Source organism: Eleutherodactylus coqui, chromosome 6, assembly GCF_035609145.1.
Source record: "Eleutherodactylus coqui strain aEleCoq1 chromosome 6, aEleCoq1.hap1, whole genome shotgun sequence".
In the NCBI taxonomy this organism is placed as follows: domain Eukaryota; kingdom Metazoa; phylum Chordata; class Amphibia; order Anura; family Eleutherodactylidae; genus Eleutherodactylus; species Eleutherodactylus coqui.
The window spans coordinates 44620937-44641297 of record NC_089842.1 but is presented as its reverse complement, the minus strand read 5'-3'; the positions used below and the strand labels follow the sequence as shown (position 1 = coordinate 44641297).

The following is a 20361-nucleotide window of genomic DNA, read 5'->3' as shown; positions in this document are numbered from 1 at the left end:
CCTTGAAGGCGACATTCATTTTATGTCACCAACCTCTCCTTCGCCTGCGCAATTTTTTGTTCAGTCGTCCATTTTTGGCAGCACTTGGTCTATCCCACAGTGTAAAAAGTTAAGTTGGTGGATAATTACAGATGGGTTAATGCTGATAATTGCTGATTGGGATAATAGGATAGTCTGTAACACACAGCGCACCACTGCGTCAATGGGAATTTGTGTTAACCCTTTATTCTACATCTAGTAGTTGTATTTTGCCAGTAAAATACATCATAATAACACGCTGTAAAGCGATTTACGTGAATGACTACATGACGCAGGACAGATCTCCGCTTTTCACTTACCTGATTCATTGTGAATTGCTGGTAGGTTCTAGAAAGCTGCGCATCACAAAGTCGTCACGTCTCCGATCACATGTGCACTAAGGGATAAGAGATAGAATGTAAATTGGACACAGTTTGTAAGAATGTAACTAAACTCATATCATGTGACATCACTGGAGTGCTGGGAGAGGAGGTGGGAGATGCTGTTTGGTGGGATCCTAAGGCCGCTCTCACACGGGCGTAGTGTCATTGTCCGTTGAGTGCAGAATTTCCCCGCACACACTCAATGCCAATAGCCCATTGATTTGTCACTCAACCACACGCATATTACTCGCACAAAAAAAATAAAAAATCAGCCTGCTCTATCTTGGTGTGTATTAGGTGTGCATTCACGCCAAGATAGTGCATCAGGATTGGCGGCATGCAGAAAGTATGCATGTCATTGCGTACTTGCAACCTCTTGGGCACCATGATGGTGCTCACGGTTGTGTGAACCTAGCCTAAGGCCATGTACACATGGGGTAGATTTGCTGTTGATTTTTCCCAGTGGAACACAGAAAATCCTCAGCGTGGAAGTCTGAATCATTTGGTGCGAAATTCACTAAATTAATAAACGGAATGAGAGGACTGGAATACCCAGAGAGGCTATCAAAATTGGGATTAATCACCCAGGAAAAAAACGGGTAAGGGGCGATCAAATAACTATGTATAAATACATTAGGGGACAATACAAGGATCTCTCCCAGGATCTGTATATACCCAGGACTGCGAAGGTAACAAGAGGACATCCGCTACGTCTAGAGAAAACAGGTTTCATCAAGGACATAGAAGGGAGTTCTTTACTGTAAGAGCAGTGAGACTGTGGAACTCTCTGCCTGAGGAAGTGGTGATGGCAAAATCCATAGAGGAGTTTAAGAGGGGCCTAGACGTCCTTCTAGAGTGCTATGATATTACAGGATATAGACGTTAGGTGACCAGCAGGGTTGTTGTTCCAGGTCTTACAATCAGGTAGGAACTCAAACGTTGATCCAGGGATTATTCTGACTGCTATTATGGAGTCGGGAAGGAATTTCTCCCCCCAAAATGGGGTAAATTGACTTCTACATCATTGTTTGTTTTTTTTTTGCCTTCCTCTGGATCAACAAGGGTGGGTGGAAATGGGCTGAACTAGATGGACACTTGTCTTTTTTCAGCCTAATGGCTCCTGTACACAGGTGGCAGGGCATTGTATTACTTGCAGCGATAATCTGTCTGCGGGTAACGCAGTGCACGCTTTCCATTGCGTTGCTATGGAAAGCGCAGCGCAGGCGTCCATGAGCAGAGAATCATAGCGATTCTCCGTTCGTAGGACTCAAATCGCGGCATGCTGCAATTTGCCGCGTTTCTCCGCGGTGAGGCTATCTGTCAGATAGGCTCACCGCAAAGAACTGACAGTTCTCCCCCCTGCTCCCCGGTAGCGTAATATCTCTAGCGATATTCCGCCTTGCCCGTGGACAGGGGGCCTTACATACTATGAGTCCGCACTGCAAAGTCGCTCCTAAATTGGACATGCTGTGGAATTCCGCACTGCGTTTTAATTTCCGTATTGATTTAGTGCAGAATTTTCCGCAGCGTGGACAAGATTTTGAAAAAACTTGTCCACATTGCTGCTACTGTAAACGGCCTTGATTTTCCATGTGGCAACTCTACCCAGTTAGGACATAGCCATAGGCCGGGTTCATATCTGCGCTGGAACCGCTAATCAGAGGTTCCATGACAAATCCAACACAAAATAGCCCAGCATGCAGTGCCTTTAACGATAAAATTCAGGCAGCTGGGCAGAAACCAAATGGACGCATTATAGTCAATGGGGTCCATTAGGCGCTGTTCTGTTCCGTCAAAAGACGGATCCGTTCAGCCAGTAGATCCCTTTTCTTGCTCCCTGGAGCAGGAAGCTGAACCCCCAACACAGATGTGGAAGCAGCCTTACTGTGTTCCCTGTGATCTGAAAGGAACATGGTAGCCACTCAGTAACAGAAAAACAGCAACACTGCAGGATACGCAGCTCTACAGCGGGGATCCAGACAAACAGCGCCTCCTATCTCTGCTCCTGACTCCTGTTGATATGAACTGTAATCAGTTCGGTAAAGCAACAGTCTAGTTCCATACACTGCCGAAGCCCAATCCATCCATGGTGGCCAACGGACACACAATTTTGCAGCAAAATCGCGGGTGGACTCGGCTGCAGGGGGCTCCTCGCATTGTCTCGCTTCACTCTCAGGCTTTTAGGTTTGCTGAAAACCATTTTCTCCCCATTATGCTACTCTTGAGCCCATTTAAGGGCCCTTCCATACGGTCATATGATCATACATGACACAGACATGTTTTTATTCCAAAAGATGGATCAAACATAGCGTTTAACAGACCCACAAGCTATAGTGGGTTAAACGTAATCAAACAATCCAATTGCTTGCACGTATTTTGCGGTTTCAAGTATTTTACATTTTTGGTTACTTCATCTGCTGTATCGTATCCTGAGTCTTATTCCGCCATATCCCAACCCGATATGGGATTGAGCATATGGAGAAAATACTCATGTACATACGTATTTGTCATGTAGTATGTATTTTATGCAAAAAATACGTGCGTAATGCGTGGGACGCAAACCCATATGTGAGTGAGCCATTACAGCAACGTTTACCATTTCATTTATTTTTTACATTACAGTCAATGAAAAAACTTATAGCTGTTCATTTCCATACGCTCAACTTATGTTTTTTTTCTGATCAAATGCCTTAGAGGGGTACTCCGGAGACTTAAATTTGCTTTACCACCATTCAGTTCTTACTGATTGCTGCTAGCCAGGACATGTGACTGCTGCAGCCAATCATGGACCACAGCAATGACCTTCTATGGCCAGTGATTGGCTGCAGCGGTCACAGGTTCTGGTCAGCAGCAAGCAGGAAGAACCAAATGGTGGTGAAGCGATTTGAAGTCTCCGGAGTAGCCCTTTAAAAGAAGGGGGAAAAAAAAAAAAAAAAGTATTGAACCTTTTTAAGAAAAGAGGGTTAACAGTAAAAAAACATACATTTTTATATTGAAAATGGATCTAAATCTATACCATGCATACGGTTAAAAAAAAAAAAAAGAAACAATTCTGGACAGCTGTGATGTCCACCCCAGTTCAACCTGATAATGCCTCAAAACTGAAAAAAATGCCAGAACTTTTGTGACAAACAATGGGGGACATTTACTAAACCCGGCATTTCTGACGGGCATTAATAAAATAAATCTTGTTATTTGTATAGCACCAACTTATTCTGCAGCGCTTTTAAGGATGGAAGGCAGAGTTCACTACCTGAACCAAGCGGGGATTGAACCCACAACCTTCAGGTTGTGAGCAAGAGCTTAGGACTGCATATCTGCTGCCTTAGCATTCTGCGCCACACGAGGCTCATTTCTAAGATAATTATATATAATGAACGTCAGTTTCTGGATAAATTATACATAAATCTGTCTGGGTAGCCACGACCCTCCCAACAAACCCCACCCATTTCCCCCAAAAGTAGTGAGGCCAGCACAGAAGAGCCGCAACATTTTTATGCAGGTTAAATTTAGCAACTTTTTTAAACTAGCTTTTTGGCGCAAAGCCTTCTAAAATTCCCCCTAATATGAGTTTTAAACTGTAGGCATAAAGATGTGCAGCAGACCCCTCATGATCCTCTATGGCAGATCAAAGCTACACTAGGGTCGAGAGGACGACACCCAACAGCCTAAAACATGTGGACCCCAACTTTAATTCAGCTACAACCTGCAGACCAATGTCCAATAGAAATACTGATGGAACATACAAAATGGCTGCCAACCATCTCATTCGCACAAACCAATAGGAAGTCACCATCTAGGGTGGGTTCGCATTGCGTTTTGAACACAGTCTATGATTTCTTGCCCAGGTTCCATCAGTAATGGCGAATAAGGCAGCACGACAGAATCACAGGCTTATAGTAGTCAAACGAAAACCAAAAAGGTACAATCTCCGGTCTCCCGTTTCAACAAGTTTCCTCTTGTTTCAGACATTGTAGTCGGACAGAACGGCACAGCGGATTACACAGTCCAGACGAGTCTATCAAGTCCTACGCTGGAGGATAATGGCGCGATTCTCCTTAGCACGAGCGAATGAGACGGTGACGTCATCACCAGCGCGCTCACGTGGCCCGTTTGGATCGGCAAATCATCGTTGAGGATCATTCAGCGTTACACATTCCTACCTGAGCGCTATCTAGACGATTCAACAAGCGAACAAGCCAACAATGACTTGGTCCTGCAGAAACTGACCGTCGTACGAGAAGTGCGCTATTCTCGTTAGTCGCTTAGGTTTTCTGCGTACGTTGTGCGTATTTATGCAAGTCCATTGATTTTAGGAAAGAACGCTTTTTTTTCCATGCGATCGCACATCACGTGAAAACATGGGTTCTATTCACGGCGTAATGCGCTGCGCAAATACACTTGCGTGAACGAGCCCTCAAAATGGACGGCGAACAAACACGAATGAGAACATAAAAACCATAAATTAATGACCCGTTTTCTGTGATTTGATCTCCACACACAAACCACACTGTATAGTGAGACCAATAATTATGTTTCCCAACATTGTCATGTCTGCCACGGCTCTGATACCTTTACGTGACGCCAAGCCACCTTCATGGAAACCAGATGGACCGGGGCGTTGTCCATAGCAACCAATCAGCTGCCATAAAATGCAATAATCTGGTTGGTTGCTAAGGGCAACTGCTCCTGTTTTTTTCCCCCCTGCACTACGCTTTTATATGTGGAGCCCATGCGAAAGCATTGTAAAGCGGGCCAGTTATTAGATAACGGTCTCTAGATCTGACCGTAGTCCGCCATCAATGTGAGGTCTACAAACTCAGATTTAGGATCCTCATAACCTCTAAATGTGGGAGGAAAAAAGGGTCAAACCTCCGAATCCTCTGGTGCTGCCTATCCAAGGCGGAAAAAGAAAAATCAGTCAGCCACGTTCCTTCTCCTGTTGGAGGCTCCCGCGGCGATCGGGGTGGGGATGTAGAAGGGGCCCTCCAGGATGCCCCATGGAGCAGGACAGGTGGCCCGCCGGGGTATACTGCCTATTAGAGAACATCCCCTCTTCGCTGAAAGAGGACTGCTCATCCCAAGCAACTAGAACAGATTACCTACAGCCAGAACCAGGTTTCGGTCACTCACATGGCAGTGGCTGGCCTGGTCCCAGTAGGCCGCAGCATAGTAGTAGTGCTGTGCATGTAGATAGTCCCTTGGGGTCGCCTTCCGACTAATTTTAGTCCCTTCAATCATTCATTCGAACAATTATCCAAACGAATGACAGTGAACGATAATCGTTCAGTCTAAAGGCGAGCCAACGACGTATCTGCCTGCAACGGCAGGCGGCACGAGAGCGAACAAGCCGACGATAACGTCACTCGCTCAAACGAGAATCAGCTTATCTAAAAGGACGCTTAGTGCAACCATCATAAACGAGTTACTCATAAGCAAGTTAAAATGGCCAACTCCAACCCTAGAAATAACCTCAATAGCGGAGGTCTAATTAGTGGGGTCGCACCAACCATGTTGCGAATTAGTTCTTATTCCCGGTGTGCAAATCACTCTCCATTAAAGCTTATGAACCGTGAAAATGGTCAAATGCCCCAGACTGGCTCCACCAGCAAGGAAATGAAAGCGACAAAAAACACGTCCCCACAATACAGCGTCAACGGAACTTGGTTGACAATATACTAAATTCTCTGCAATGAAAATGGCTGCTTGAGCTTTTCTTGAAGACCCCAGTTTTGTTTTACTTAGTACAGAGGACACTAACTCCTTAACGATAAAGGGCATGCATGTATGCCCTCCGCCGGTGGGGTTTGTATGGAATGGGCCCAGTAGCCAAGGCTGATTCATACATGGTGGGTGCCAGCTGTTCTTGCCCATTACAGCCACAATCAATGATCACACAGATCATAGCTGTTAATCCTTTAAATTCTGACAGAGGCATTCAAAATACTTCAAGGGTCCCAAACAGCTGACCCCTTCCAAAAAGAAATCGTGAGGAGCTGTTCAATTGTCATGAAAGCCAGGGACCTTCTGAGGGCCACCCAGGGCTGCCATGTATTTCTGCCTATTAAGCTGGATCAGCAAAAATACAATATACTGCAATACTGAAGTATTGCAGTATATGGTATAAGCAATCAACTAACCACAAGTTCAAATCCCATATGGGGACCAAAAAAAGAACCCCCAAAAAGTTAATATTTGGTACCACCACGTCTATAAGAGTCTGATATATCACAATAATTCTTGATTTATCCCGCATGGTAAATGTCATCAGAAAAAAAAAAAAAACACACCAGAACTGTGCATCTTGGACATTCTGTCTCTAAGAAAAGTCTTAATAAAAAGATGGTAACAGAAAACAACAACTATATTGTCGGTGTGATTACGACAATACCACAATTATATTGTCATTTTTGCGAGCATAATTGGTGGGCTGGGGGGTCCACTTCACTTAGAAATTGTTTTTTTTTTCAGTACATAATAAGGTACATTTAAGAGTACCACTGAAAAATACAAGTCGGCCCACAGAAAACAAGCCCTCAGACAGCTATGTTGCCGAAAAAAAAATTTGAGTCATGATCTTTTTGAAAGTGAGGAAGAGAAACCAAACATAGGGGGTAAAAAAAAAAAAAAAAGAAAAAAAAAAAAAAAAAAGACTGCGCCCAAAAGGGGCTGATGTCCACAGCAGTGTATTACGTGTGCGTTGAATGTCTGCGTAATACACGGTGAATAGTCAATTAAAGCCAATGGACTTTCACTGATCCATGCACATGTGCGTGAAGACACTGCATGTACATACGCACGAGAAATAGATTGCAGCGATTTCTCTGCTTACCACGCAGCTTGAGCCCTCTACATCTGTATAGGCAGCGCATGCAAACGCTGTCCACACGTAATACATTGCGTATGAGCGTCGTTTTGTTATGCAACCCCGCTCTGAATCAGAGCTCGGAAGTGGGCATGCGCAGCCATCTCTGCAGAGAGCCAGAAGAGCGAATGGCTGCTGCGTTTTACGCACATGGCGGTGGGCATGAGGCCTTTTAGAGCGGGAATACGTATGCTGCCCATACGTAGCGTCCACACACCAGTGTGCATGGATCAATAAAAGTTTATTGACTTTTATTAATACCATTCACTGCATATCACATGTCCGTGCAACGCGGTGATAACATGAGTCCTTCGAGAGTGTTATACACCAGTGTTTAGGACTAGAGTACAGTGAACACAACCAGTAGAATGCTGCTTCGGGTTGAACTTTACTTGTTCGAGTTTTAGCAAAGTTCGATGCAAAACATGGTTCAACTGCTTCGGTTCACTCTACACTTGAGTGGAGATCAAGGAATAGTCCAACCCACCCCTTTAGCAGATATGGGAGGCACACCTCAACATTTAGATCCCAAATCAAGGGGCATTTATATTCCCACCTGTTCTACCTGGCATACACCATAACAAGTAGACAAATCTCTATGAAGATCTGTGTAAGCCCCAGCTCTTTGGGGTCCCATTTATGGGTCAGACACACTGAAAAGGGAAAAAAAAGCAAGGGGGTGTGGGGGTCAAGGTATGGTGGCAGATCCTCCAAAAATCTATTGTACACACACACACACACACACGTCCCCGTGCTAACTTGGTTTATAGTGTGGGCCCTATGAAATGGGAAAGACGTTTTATTGCAGGAGGAGCTCTGGGGAGGAAAAGCTACGGTATCATCCTTGGAGAGGAGTTTGGATTTGACACCTAAGTTCTGCAAGCTTCAAAGAAAAAGGACAGGCAGATGCATCTCCGTTTGTCCAAGGTGACCATCTCCCATTCTCGTGAGGGGTTTACAGGACAAGGGGCTGTTGAATACATATGGATTTGACTTCTTTTTTCTTAAATGGGGAAAACTGGCTTCTACCTCATTTGGTTTTTTTTGCCTTCCTCTGGATCAACATTGGGGGGTAAATAGGTTGAACTGGATGGACATGTGTCTTTGTTCAACCTTAAAAGGGGTTTTCGAGGGAAATACTATTGATGACCTATCATCAAGATCGGTCATCAATAGTTAATTGCCCGGGGTCCATTGCTCAGGAATCCAACCTATCAGCTGAGCAGGCACGAGCGTCAGCCACTATAAGGAGGCCGGCGCGGAGGCTTCCGCTCAGACCTCTGTGTATTTGGAACAAAAGTCTCTGTGCTGACCTCCCATGTAGTGGCTGGCGCTTGTAACTGCAGGCATAGCTCCCATTGATTTCAATAAGAGTTGTGCTTATAGTTTCAAGCGCCAGCCACTGCACAGAGGCTTCCGCTCCAACCTCTGTGTTAGTGCAGCGCTGACAGCATGCACCCGCTCAGCTGATCGGTCGGGGTCCCAAGCGACGGACCCTGGCCGATCAACTATTGATGACCTATGTTGACGATTAATAATATTTCCCTGGAAAACCCCTTTAAAGTTGTACAAAGACACATGTTCATCCAGTTCAGCCCATTTACCCCCCAATGTTGATCCAGAGGAAGGCAATAAATCCCAATGAGGTAGAAGCCAATTTTCCCGATTTAGGCTGCCTGCAGATGGCCGGGTCAGATCTCGCTGCGGGAATTCTTGCAGCGGGATGCGGCCCCGTGCCCCTGCAGAGGCCTGCGGCTTACCCACTCCCGGCGTCTTCTTCTCTGCGCTCTGCACCGGCTGCCAGCCAGCTGGCGCATGCGCAGAGTGGCACCGGCAGCTCTTCACTGACATTTCTGTGTGGGCCTCTGCGAGACCCGCACAAAAATAGAACATGCCGCGATTTGTTTTCTGCATCTAATTACACGCGGACCAATCACATCAGTCTGCCTAGGATTGCGTTTAGTAATGCAATCCTATGGCAGCGGCCACGGGCGGAAATTCTGCGGGAAATCCCGCCGCGGAATTTTCGCCTGTGTGCAGGGGGCCTTAAGGGGACAAAAAAAAAAAAAAATTCCTTCCCAACTCCAATCTGGCAATCGGAATAATCCCCGAATCACCGACCCTTCTGAGTAATCAGTGATATACCAAGTAATATTACATCGCTCAAGAGAGGCGTCCAGGCTTCTAAATGACCCTACAAAAGGCTCCTATGAAAGACCCCGGATTTCGGGTTTTGGAAGCACAATATATTGGGAGGGGACACACAACATAAACTCCACAAAACAATTACCAGCATTAGGCTTGTGTATACTGGATTTTCTAATACTTCATTCACTGACAGGTAACATCTGCAAATCGATTACTTTCCAAATTAAAAAAAAAAAAAAAATCCCCCAAAATGCCCGAGTTGACAATTTTTTTCTTATCTACCGGACTGCAATGCTATTATGGGATTAATGATCCTCATACACAATGCCGGTATTTTTATTTCATTTTTCACTATAGTGTCGCTTTAAGAGTTCTATCCAGTAGAGATGACTAGAATCTGGAGAAGTACCAAGGATCACACCTTGCTCAGTACTATGTTTACCCATTGAGAGGCAGCTCCCTGAAGCAGATGTCAAGTAGCACCAGAGAGAGCGTCTGCTCCATCACACTCTCCCTCCCACAAGTCACAGGAGGATATCAGCCGCTACAGAGACCTCGCAGAACGCCAACGGGAGCTGCAAGGAAAAATCAAAGCAAAATCTTCACAACTCCTGGAAAACCGCTGCCAGCAGCCAGGATGGGGTTAAATATCACATTTGCCATTACAATGACTAAAAAAAGTCATAAAAAGTATAATAAATATTTAAGCTTGATGTTTTTAGAAATTACATTTTTAAAAACAAGATTTCCAAAAAAAATGAAATAAAATTTTGACATTTTCATCGATAATCACAAACTGTTCAAATTACTAGAGGATTTCAATGGGTTCGTTCACGAACACGAATTTTGTGTGCGCAATTCACGAATCATGTTCTAATTTTCTGCACATTTGCACAGGGAAATAGAATACATGAAACTAATTAGGCTAATTAGCCATTCCAATATATGGGACCATCTCTGCAGGATTTTTTGCGCATGCATGGATGAAAAGTACAGTAAAAAAGTACAACAGAATACAAAGATGTAATGCTGAAAAACGGGGTGCAAATGCGCATATGATCATGTGACTCCGGCATTAGGCCAGAGTCCCACAGGCATGGGTGTATTTGCCTTCACTTCAGCGCAACTCTTTTGCGCACCGAATAAGCCTTTTTTTTCGTGTGTGCTGCACCACACTATTTTCACCTGCAGGGCACGTTTATTTGTGAGTAGCAAACAAAGACGCATCAATTAAGATGGCCAACCCGTCTAATTAGTTCCAGATGTATTTTTCCCAGTGGAATTACGCATTGTTTCACGCATCTCTTTGCGTATTGCGCGCCCTCATTTGAGTTCTATGGGAACCTTGAGTGCACAAATGCGCAAAAAAGTAGAGCATACTGCATTGATTTTTTCGCGATCGAAATATGCTGGATAAAATATGGAAATGGATTATATATTCTGGGCGCATAAATTTGAACTTGGACCAACATAGAGCTTGCACACATGCAATTTTTCAGTAATGCATCGCATTACTGTACATGCGAGTGTCACGTATGTTTTTCATGCACATAAAAGAAAAAAAAAAACTGCATGTTGTCCCAGTACCTATAATGGCGTAAATCGCATCACATCACTCTGCACTTGTAAGCGCAACATGATTTTTTCCATGGGAAATAATGGGCGATATCGTCCAATAATGGGAGACGCTCCAAATTGTCTATCTGCAGCGTCGCCGAGAAAGGAGAAAAAAAAAAAAAAAAAAGAAAACGTGTAAAGAAAACTCATTGTAAGGGCTAATGCCCACGGATGGATTATCGCTGCGGAATTCACGGCCAGACGCCCGCTGCGAATTCCGCAGCAATAACTATCCATAGACATGCTGTGGTAATTGATTCTCTATTGCCCACGAACGGAAATTAGCTGCGATTTTCCGCTTGCGTCGAGAATCGCAACGGGTTCTAGTTTGTGCCGAAAAACGCACGGACAACTTCCATTGCAGTCAATGGAAGCTGTGCGTCCAGCGATACTTCGGCTGTGGGCACAGCATAAGTATCATGGGAAGTCGCGTCACCACCCAGCTCCGGCGCGTTATGCATGATGGCAGAGACCTTGACGCAGATCCGGACAAGCGAGTATAGGGTCTCTGGGGGGCGCTGGGTCCGATTCCGCTGCACTGTTCCGCAGTCGGAATCTGACCCAGCCGTGACCATGAGGCCTTAGCAATAGGTACCATTTCCGTCTTGCAACACACAAGATAAAATTGCCGGTGTCAGACACAGCACATACGTGTATTTGTGTGCCAGACCGCTGCGTTTTTACGGAATGAACAATGCTTTTTTGTGTGCGCATTGGCGGATTTTACTGTATTTTTTGTGCCCGCAAGGCATGTTCATTTGAGCGTGACAAACAAAGACGCACCTACTGAAACGGCTAATTAGTCTTAATGATTCCAGATGCGTTTTTTCCCCCAGAGGAATTACGCAGCACATCTAATTGCGTGTTTTGCGCACATTTGTGCATCGCCATTTACTTCTATGGGAACCTTTGGTGTGCAAATACACAAAAAAAACACGGGTTCACACCAATGGGTCGTATTCCGCTGCGGTAGATCTGTGATCCTCTGCGGAAAGTAATTGTGAATGATCGCGGCTGCGATTGCCTTTCCGTGCGGATGTACGTGTAACCATAGCATATTGCCCGAAGGAAAGAAAGATCCCTCTGTACCCCCTCCAGACAGGATTCTGGCTTTTCTATCTATATTCCTACCAAGTTGTGAGTGTATGGGCTTGCGAATCGCTCACATTCATATACATCTATTAAGGCCGTCCCCCCCCCCCCAAAAAAAAGACAGAGCATGATCTATTTTTTTGAATGCCTGAAATGCGCACGCAAAATACGGAAGTGCGAACAAAGCCATTGAAATCAATAGGATCTACTTTCAGCGTGCAAATATGCCCATGTGAGGCTGAAGTAACGCACCGACTCATCCAGTCACGGACATGAAGATTCCAGCCCTCCCAATCTAAGAAGCCCTCATCAGGACGGAGCATATACGCAAAAATAATCGGATACGATTCAAGTAATCGCGTTGTGAAAAATTTGCAGCGAGGTGGGGGGGGGGGGTGACTTTTTAAAAAAAATTTGCATTTGCCTAAAAATTTCATCCCATAGTGAAGCAAATGGCTGAAATGACATTTTCCAAGCAGGTCTGCCAGGCGTCCCGACAGACAGACTGTGACCAATCTTCTTAGTACCGTACATACAGCCATTGCCTATAATTACCATCCAGGTATGCGGCGGCCCCTGACAGACGGCGCGTCCGGCCCATCCCAGATTTCTTTTTTTTTTTTAAGTAGGTAAATGGAGAATAGTTCACAGACTGCAGGTAAAAGTCCAGATACGAAGATTACAGCCCTCAGTGACAAGAGTGCTTGGGAAACTAGCAGACGAAGCAGAGATCAGCGGCTAAATAATGCGACTAGTGCCTAAAAATACAGGGGGGGGGGGGAAATCATAAATGCATGGGACTTTGCGCTGACAATTGGCGCAGATATGACTCTCCGATGCACAAGCGGCCAGAAACAACAAATTTTGGGAGGCATGTGCCTCTTAATAAGTTTGTCGCCTCTTGCTCCGGAGGGTCTGCACTAAGCCAGACTATGAAGTGACGGTCTTAGGGCTCATTCACTCGGAGAGGCGCCATACAGTTCTCAGGATCATACCGCCATGCATAGCATAACTAACAGCCGTATATCCACATGTACCCGAAAATAAAGAATCTGTTGTGGATTCCATCACGGCCTTTACTGCAGATTTTACCCCAAGCGTCGTACATTTCACTATATGCACTGCAAAGGGTGAATATCTGTAGAGAGAATTAACATGCTACGGTTTTAAATTCCGCACCGCAGGTCAAAAATGTAGCAATCCGTGTTCAGATCTCATCCACTATGCTGCGGATTTTCACTACATAGCAACATACCCAAGTAATATCACTATATAGCGCCAAGATAATGGTGACCGTGCCCCATATGGAATACAGTAGATCCCTGCGAGTAGTCCTGAGATCACATTCGATCCTCGTATAACTGACCCCGGATACATTCATGGCCACCTACAGTTTGTAAGTAAGTCACGCTATAATTGTTAGCAGTACAAACATGAAAGCATATGATCAGCTTTCACATTAAAGGGTTGTCCAGCTATAAACTACTGATAGCCCATCAATAATATAGCTCTGCCACTCGGGACGCCTGCCAATCAGCCGTTTGCTGGGTCGATGTGTTCATACAATGAGATGATGAAGATTGGCTTCTACCGCATTGGCATTTTTTTTGCCTTCCTCTGGATCAATATTGGGAGGAAACAGGCTGAACTGGATGGACATTTCTTTTTTTGGCCATACATACTATGAATTCTGCAGGAAGCAGACAGCTCCGCTCCCACTGCAGTGGCCAGGCTTGGTATTGCAGGCCAAGTTGCATTCACTTCAATGCAAGCTGGGGCTGTAATACCAAACCCAGCCACTGCAGTGGTACTGGAGCTGTCCGCTTCCTGCAAAAATGTGTTCAGTGCACAAGCATACAGGCCCAGCAACAGCTGATTGTCAAAGCATAGCGCTGTACATTTCATTGTGGCTGTGCCTGGTATTGCAGTTCTGTACTCTTCATTTGAAGGAGAGTCAGCTTCACTCAGGACATGTGACCCAAGAACTTAATGTCATAGGTCTGAGTAGAGGCAGCGGAGGCCTCACCAAGTGCTGCAACTCCTTCAGTCAGATGATTGGCAAGGCTCCTGAGCAGTGGACCCCACTGATCCGATATTAATGACCTATCCTGAGACCCTCATAGTAGGAGGAGATTAAAGAGTAACGGTCACACAAGCGCTACCACTCCACTAAGTTTCAACGGGACTGCGGAGATAGAGTGACAAGCATTCAGGTATTCATCAGATCCATTGAAATGAATGGAACGTCGACTGCACATGTTGAGCCAGCTCTCCATTCAATACGACGTCACTGCGGGTGGTAGAAGCATCCCTGCAGTGACGATAAAGGGGGGACATAGGACCCCCGTACTCAGGATTGGTGGGGGTTGTAGTGGTGGGATTCCCACCAATCAGCACGTTATCCCCTATCTTTTGGATGGAGGATAACTTGTAATTTTGGTACAACCCCTTGAAGCATTATACAATACTCATTCATATCAATGGGTTATCTGTGTAATACAAGGACGGACAGGTCCTCTAGAATGAACAGCTGACCCTCTTCCCCCTGTCCAGGGTTAGAAAAACATGCCTGCTTTCTTCCAAACACAGCACCACCCCTGTCCATTGGTTGTGTCTGGTATTGCAGCTCACTTCCCTTTCACTTCAATGGACCTGAGCAGCAGTACCACACATAACCCTGTGGGCAAGGATGGCGCCGTATATGGAAGAAAGCAGCCATGTTTTTCTAACCCTGGACAACCCCTTTAACTAGAATTACATGAGAAGTGTGTCTCATCAAGCCGGTCCTGTGTCTAGATACTAAAGACTCGTTCCCATGAGTGTTAATTGCGCTGCGTATTATGCATGCAATTTTGGCTTGCATGATACACAGTGAATGGAACTCATTGATTTCAATCAGTTCGTTCACATAAGCGTATTTTTTCACGCGATCCAATCGCAATACGCCATTGAAGAGAATAAAGTGGTGCAAATACGTATTCACTGGGTATCTACACAGCAATTACATGGGCCCTTTTGCGTACTTTTTTGCGTGTGGAAATACGCACTGTTTTTACGTACACAAAAACCCACAGGCATAAGTGCCCATGTGAATGAGCCCTAAAGGTTACAGAATTTTTTTTTTCTACTTAAAAGGGGTAGACAAGACTAACTAGTGATGACCTATTTTCAGGATAGTTCATCAATGGGGGCCTGTTGCTCGGGATCCCCGCCGATCAGCTGATCGTTTGGCCCTCTGTCAGAGCAGCAGGCCGGATGTTATCATAAGTGATCAACGCCGGAAATGTAATACCCGGCTTCACTGCCATTTAAATCAATGGGAATGCTGCCCCCTATTACACTTCCAGCTCCTCACTGCAATCAGGACCAAATGTCTGAACCTGACCAGACTGGGGAGCTGGAAGTGTAAAAGGAGGCAGCGCTCCCATTGATTTAAATGGCAGTGAAGCTAGGTATTACACTTCCAGCTTTGACATCTGGCAGCGATCTGAACGATCAGCAGGAATCTCAAGCAGTGGACCCCCTGATGACCTACCCTGATCATAGGCCAGCAGTAGTTAAATGCCTCTTTAAGGTCCCTTTATTGTTGGGGGTAATATGCTCTGTCGCTCAGTCCCAGGATCGGAATCCTCTTGTACATGGGTAGAGCGATTATTGCAGTTGTGTTGACCAGTTAATAAGAATTAGTGCACTAGAAGCGCTTCTTCTCACCAGTACTGAGATGTTCTGAGGGGGAAATCAAAAGAACTTCAGGGGGAACCATACATAACATGTGTGCAGCAGCAATATCTGGACAAAGGGGCATTTACTAAAATTATTTCAATTGAAATCTTATGTTTTGCCTGATCTAATAATGTAATAAAATCAAAAAGACTATTTTGGAAGATACAAATAAAAGTCATAAGGTATCCCTAAAACATATACACAGTAAACCATCACAGGATGGGGACGCGGCTGCGGCAATCACCGCATTGAAATGTGCACAGCCACTCTGCATGGAATCTGACATAATACAGGTCGGATCGGCGATGCACTGCAGGTCAGAGGGCAAGGGGTACAAATAAGACTCCCCCTCCCCTCCCTGTTCTCAGGATTGGTGGAGGTCCTAGCAGTCAGATCCCCACCAATCCATCAATTTTAATCATCTATCCCAATGGACGGGTGGAAACTGGAAAAATGTCCCTTTAAATAGGTTGTCCAATTGTAAACTACTGACAGCCAATCCCTCAGGATAAGTTGTCAGCAATAGGGTACGTTGCCAGAGACCTCTTTGATCATCTGTTCTGTGGGCTGCTGAGCTTGTGCACTGAACTGTTTTCTGCAGGAAGCAGACAGTGCCATTCCCACTGCAGTGGTCAAGCTTGGTATTGCAGTTAAATTTCCCATTCATTTCAATGCACAAGCATACCAGTCCAGAGAGCAGCTAATTAGCAGAGGTCCCTGGTGACGTTCCCCCGCCAATCTACTATTGGTGACATAACCTGAGGATTGGCCATCAGTATTTTAGATCTGAACAACCCTTTTAACTAAGGGCCTATTCACATGCATATTTTCTCATGGATATAATACAGAAAGCACACAACACCACTTATTGGTGTATTCAGAAGTGTGTTTTTATTTTTGCACACTAATCGTTCACGTAAAAAAAAAAAAAAAAAAAAAAAGGATGTCGTATAGTCAGCTGTATTTACAGACTGAAATTTCCCATTAAAGTCTATGGGATCGCACAACAGTGTTCACGGTTTTTTCTTTTCCTTTTGTACACAACTTGCCAGGAGACTTTGGAAAAAAGTGACACCAATGGGCCCTTTTTACATTTTTTTTTTATGACTACGGATACATTTCAGGCATTAAAAACATACACAATGAAAATGCTGCAAATCAAACTCTCTGATTAAGCCCTAAATGTCTTCAACTAAATCAAGTAGCTGGCAAGGATAACGTTAACCCTTTCTTTGCATGTTACAACCCGTAATATTAACTATTGGCCTGGTAGCGACCTGGTTAAAAACCGACTTTGGTATAACCGTCTATACAGTTCACCACATCTCTTCCTTCCTGTAAGATACCTGCTGCATCTGCTGTAACCAAACAATCTAAAAGGCGAATAATATGACTTGGGCTATAAATTCAGCGAGGGGATTGGCAGCAGCAAAATTATTTTTTTTTCCTATTTTTAAAATTTTTTTTTTTACATATACTTGTACTGTCAATATTTATAAAATGTAACCATTTGTATCAAAAAGCCTGTAGATTCTAACAGGGATACAAATTTGGCAGGACTGGCACAAGCCGGTCACAACACCCTACTGCAATATGTATCTGTGAATTGGTATTCTGAGGCAGAATCCAGGAATATGACATGGGGCCTTTGTCAAGTAGAATTATTAAAATTCTGCTGTGCCACATTGTCTAGTGCAGACACTCAAGGACCTCCTGCCGCTGGAAAGCTTCAGGACCAGAAAAGTACTTAAAGATGTATTCACAATTTACACCCACACTACATTCAAAATTACTCATTTCACACATTTTTTTCCATGGAGCAGAGATACCTGGAACAAACACTGCAAATCCCATAATTACAGTTTATGCCTATATAATATCAGGGTTGACACAATCTTCTCTGTGCGACAGAAAAATTGCATCCAGTCACACAAATTGAAATTTCACTTACATATAGGGTGTAATAAGCGATTCATTTGTTTTCCACATCCTGTGACGTCTAACACGAAGTAAATTAGATGCTACAATCTATATTTCCTGAGGCTAGGTGTACACTAGTGTTAAAAAAAACATCCATGCATCATACGCAAAGATTGGACCTGTGTGTTTTTCATGGCCGCAAAAAGAAAAAAAACTAAAAAAACTGAAATAAACCCAATTCTTTTTTTCTGTATTTGGTTTTTTTTTCTTGTTTTATTTCAGACAAGACACGGATGGCATCCATGTGCGGTCCGTTCTTTTTCCACTCCCCAATGACTTAATGAGTGCATCTAGTCCAGTAGGATGCATTCACACGGGAAATTGCGATATCAATCCGCGTTGATATGGCGCTTTTCTGCGGTGAGAGAAATGCATTTTGTAGGAAAAGCGCATTGCATCTCTGCAAGATGTGATTTTCACGCATATGGGGGGGGGGGGGGGGAAATCACGTTGTTTTAATATAAAAATTGCATCTACTTCCGAGGGAGATGCAATTTTTTTTTTTTTCGCTGCCATAGGAAATAATGGTTAATTCTCTAAACAGAATCGCCCAATAGGACATGCAGCGTTCTTTCAATCTCGGACCATTAATACGGGAGTCAAAAAGCTCACGTGAATAAACATATTGTAAGTAAGGTGTTCTCTTCACGCACAATATCTGACCGTATTACAATCACGCTATATTCACATAGGCCAGCGTGATATCGGGCAAAGAAACTCGTCCCAATATCGCGCTTGACAATGTGATTTTCACAGCAATGCAAAGGGTTTTTGATTGTAGAAATTACATGGTTTTTGTGAAATTGCTATCCGCACGCCCGTGATAGGATCACAAGTGTTATTCATTGACTTTAATGGGAAACATCGCATTACACTGACATACGAGCGCCATGCGATGTCAATTAAGGTCCAATGCATAACATTGGGCGAAATGTTCCAAGAGAACGCCCAAAGATACAACGTGCTGCCATGTGAATGAATGCATTCAAAAGAATAGATTGCATATTTGTGCGAGTTTTGTGCGCATTACACAAAACTCGCATAAGAATATTGCTCGTGTGAATAAGCCCTCAGTCAGATATCAGGTGTGAAAAATCACCAAGCGCCCTAAAATTCATCAGAATAGTCCGTTCAATTCGGGTTTTTTTCACCAAATCAGTGAAAAATCTTAGTTGTGTGTGTTGCACCACAGAATAATAATGTGTGTCCATATAGTCTGTTTAACAGAATACCAACAGACGATTAAAAACAAAAAAATGCTAGTGTCCAAGAGTCCTTAAAAAGATCTAGTACCAGGATTCCTTTTTTTTAAATATCTTTTCTCTTCATTAAATGTAACAAACTCAAACAAAAGGACAATGCACAAATTTCCTTCAGCTGAATTTTTTAAAAATCCGACATCCAAAAATAGAATATTTTTTTTTTCCCCATTCACATAGCACAAAAAAAGAATCCAGTTTGCTGAAGCGTTAAAACATGATCCAAAGCAAGGGATGCCTTAAAAAAAAAAAAGGTGTGTCTTTCTCAGAGCTGCCAGGGAAAATGCCCATCAATAATGTCAAGTATTTCTCTAAAAGGATACAATAAAAGGCCCCCCAACAGCATAAACCTACTGAAATGCAAAAGAAACAAAATAGGAAAAGCAAAAACATGTTTATTTTGAGTCTCCTCCACAAATCAAAGCATGTATCCATAAACAATACAGTGTAAATAATATTGTTTGCTGCCCGGGTCCTGCCTACAAGATTAGTTACTATGTTTCATTTTGCAACAACTCAAAGGAAATCACATTCTAGTAAGACCTGCTTGTAAAGTGTGGAAGAGAAGAAAAAAAAAAGCCTTAAGCCTGAACAAATGAACAAAGCCACAGCTCACACACACTATCAACTATAGTGGAGGCTTCCTGCACAAACCCTGCTGCAGTCCACACAATGTTGCAACTACAATAAAAGTCATGTATACAGCATCTGGGGAGTGAACTCCATGTGCATGAATATTAATTGCACAGCCCATAATCCTTGCATTCTGCTGATGATCATGAGGATTGTTTGACAACTTCCTGGGGTTCCTATGCCCCTGTGTTGTGCCCAGCAACCCCCTTCCCCTCCCCCTTCCTGTGCATAGAGTCCCATTACCTGGGAGGGACTGCAGCATGGAGCAGAGAACCTACCTGTCCTGGGTTCGGTCCCCAGCAGCTTGCAAGAGTCTTCCATTGACAGCAGCAACCCGATGAGTGCTGATTCTATTCTCCTCAGCACACACAGGCCTGCAGACTGAATAGTACTCCCAGCATGCTCAGCTTCAGCACCAGCTGGGGCTCATCTTAAAGGGGCTATGTCTATTTACTGTGTTAAAAGGGAAACCAAGATTGTGTTTAGAAAAATGGACAGGATTTGCAGATTTTCCAACATGAGAAGCAAGTTTGCATGGGAAGTGGGTTATTAGGGCACATCTGCTGCAGGAGGCATGCCAGCAGATGTGCATTATGTAAGTAGATGGTGCTGGCACTGAGCATTGGGTATGGGCACTGATACA

At 44.1% G+C, this 20361-nt stretch overlaps 1 protein-coding gene across 1 annotated transcript in view; it reads right to left on the bottom strand.

Moving 5' to 3' along the window:
- Positions 1-20084, bottom strand: part of PRDM2 (PR/SET domain 2) — a 126708-nt gene extending 106624 nt beyond the window's left edge. Inside the window, exons 1-2 of the mRNA XM_066606720.1 lie at positions 19997-20084; positions 339-415 (exon numbers count right to left, since the gene is read on the bottom strand). Of these exons, the coding sequence (XP_066462817.1) occupies positions 339-347 (9 nt within the window). The 5' untranslated portion in view covers positions 348-415; positions 19997-20084. The remainder of the gene's footprint in view (positions 1-338; positions 416-19996) is intronic.
- Between the last annotated feature and the right edge of the window lie 277 nt (positions 20085-20361).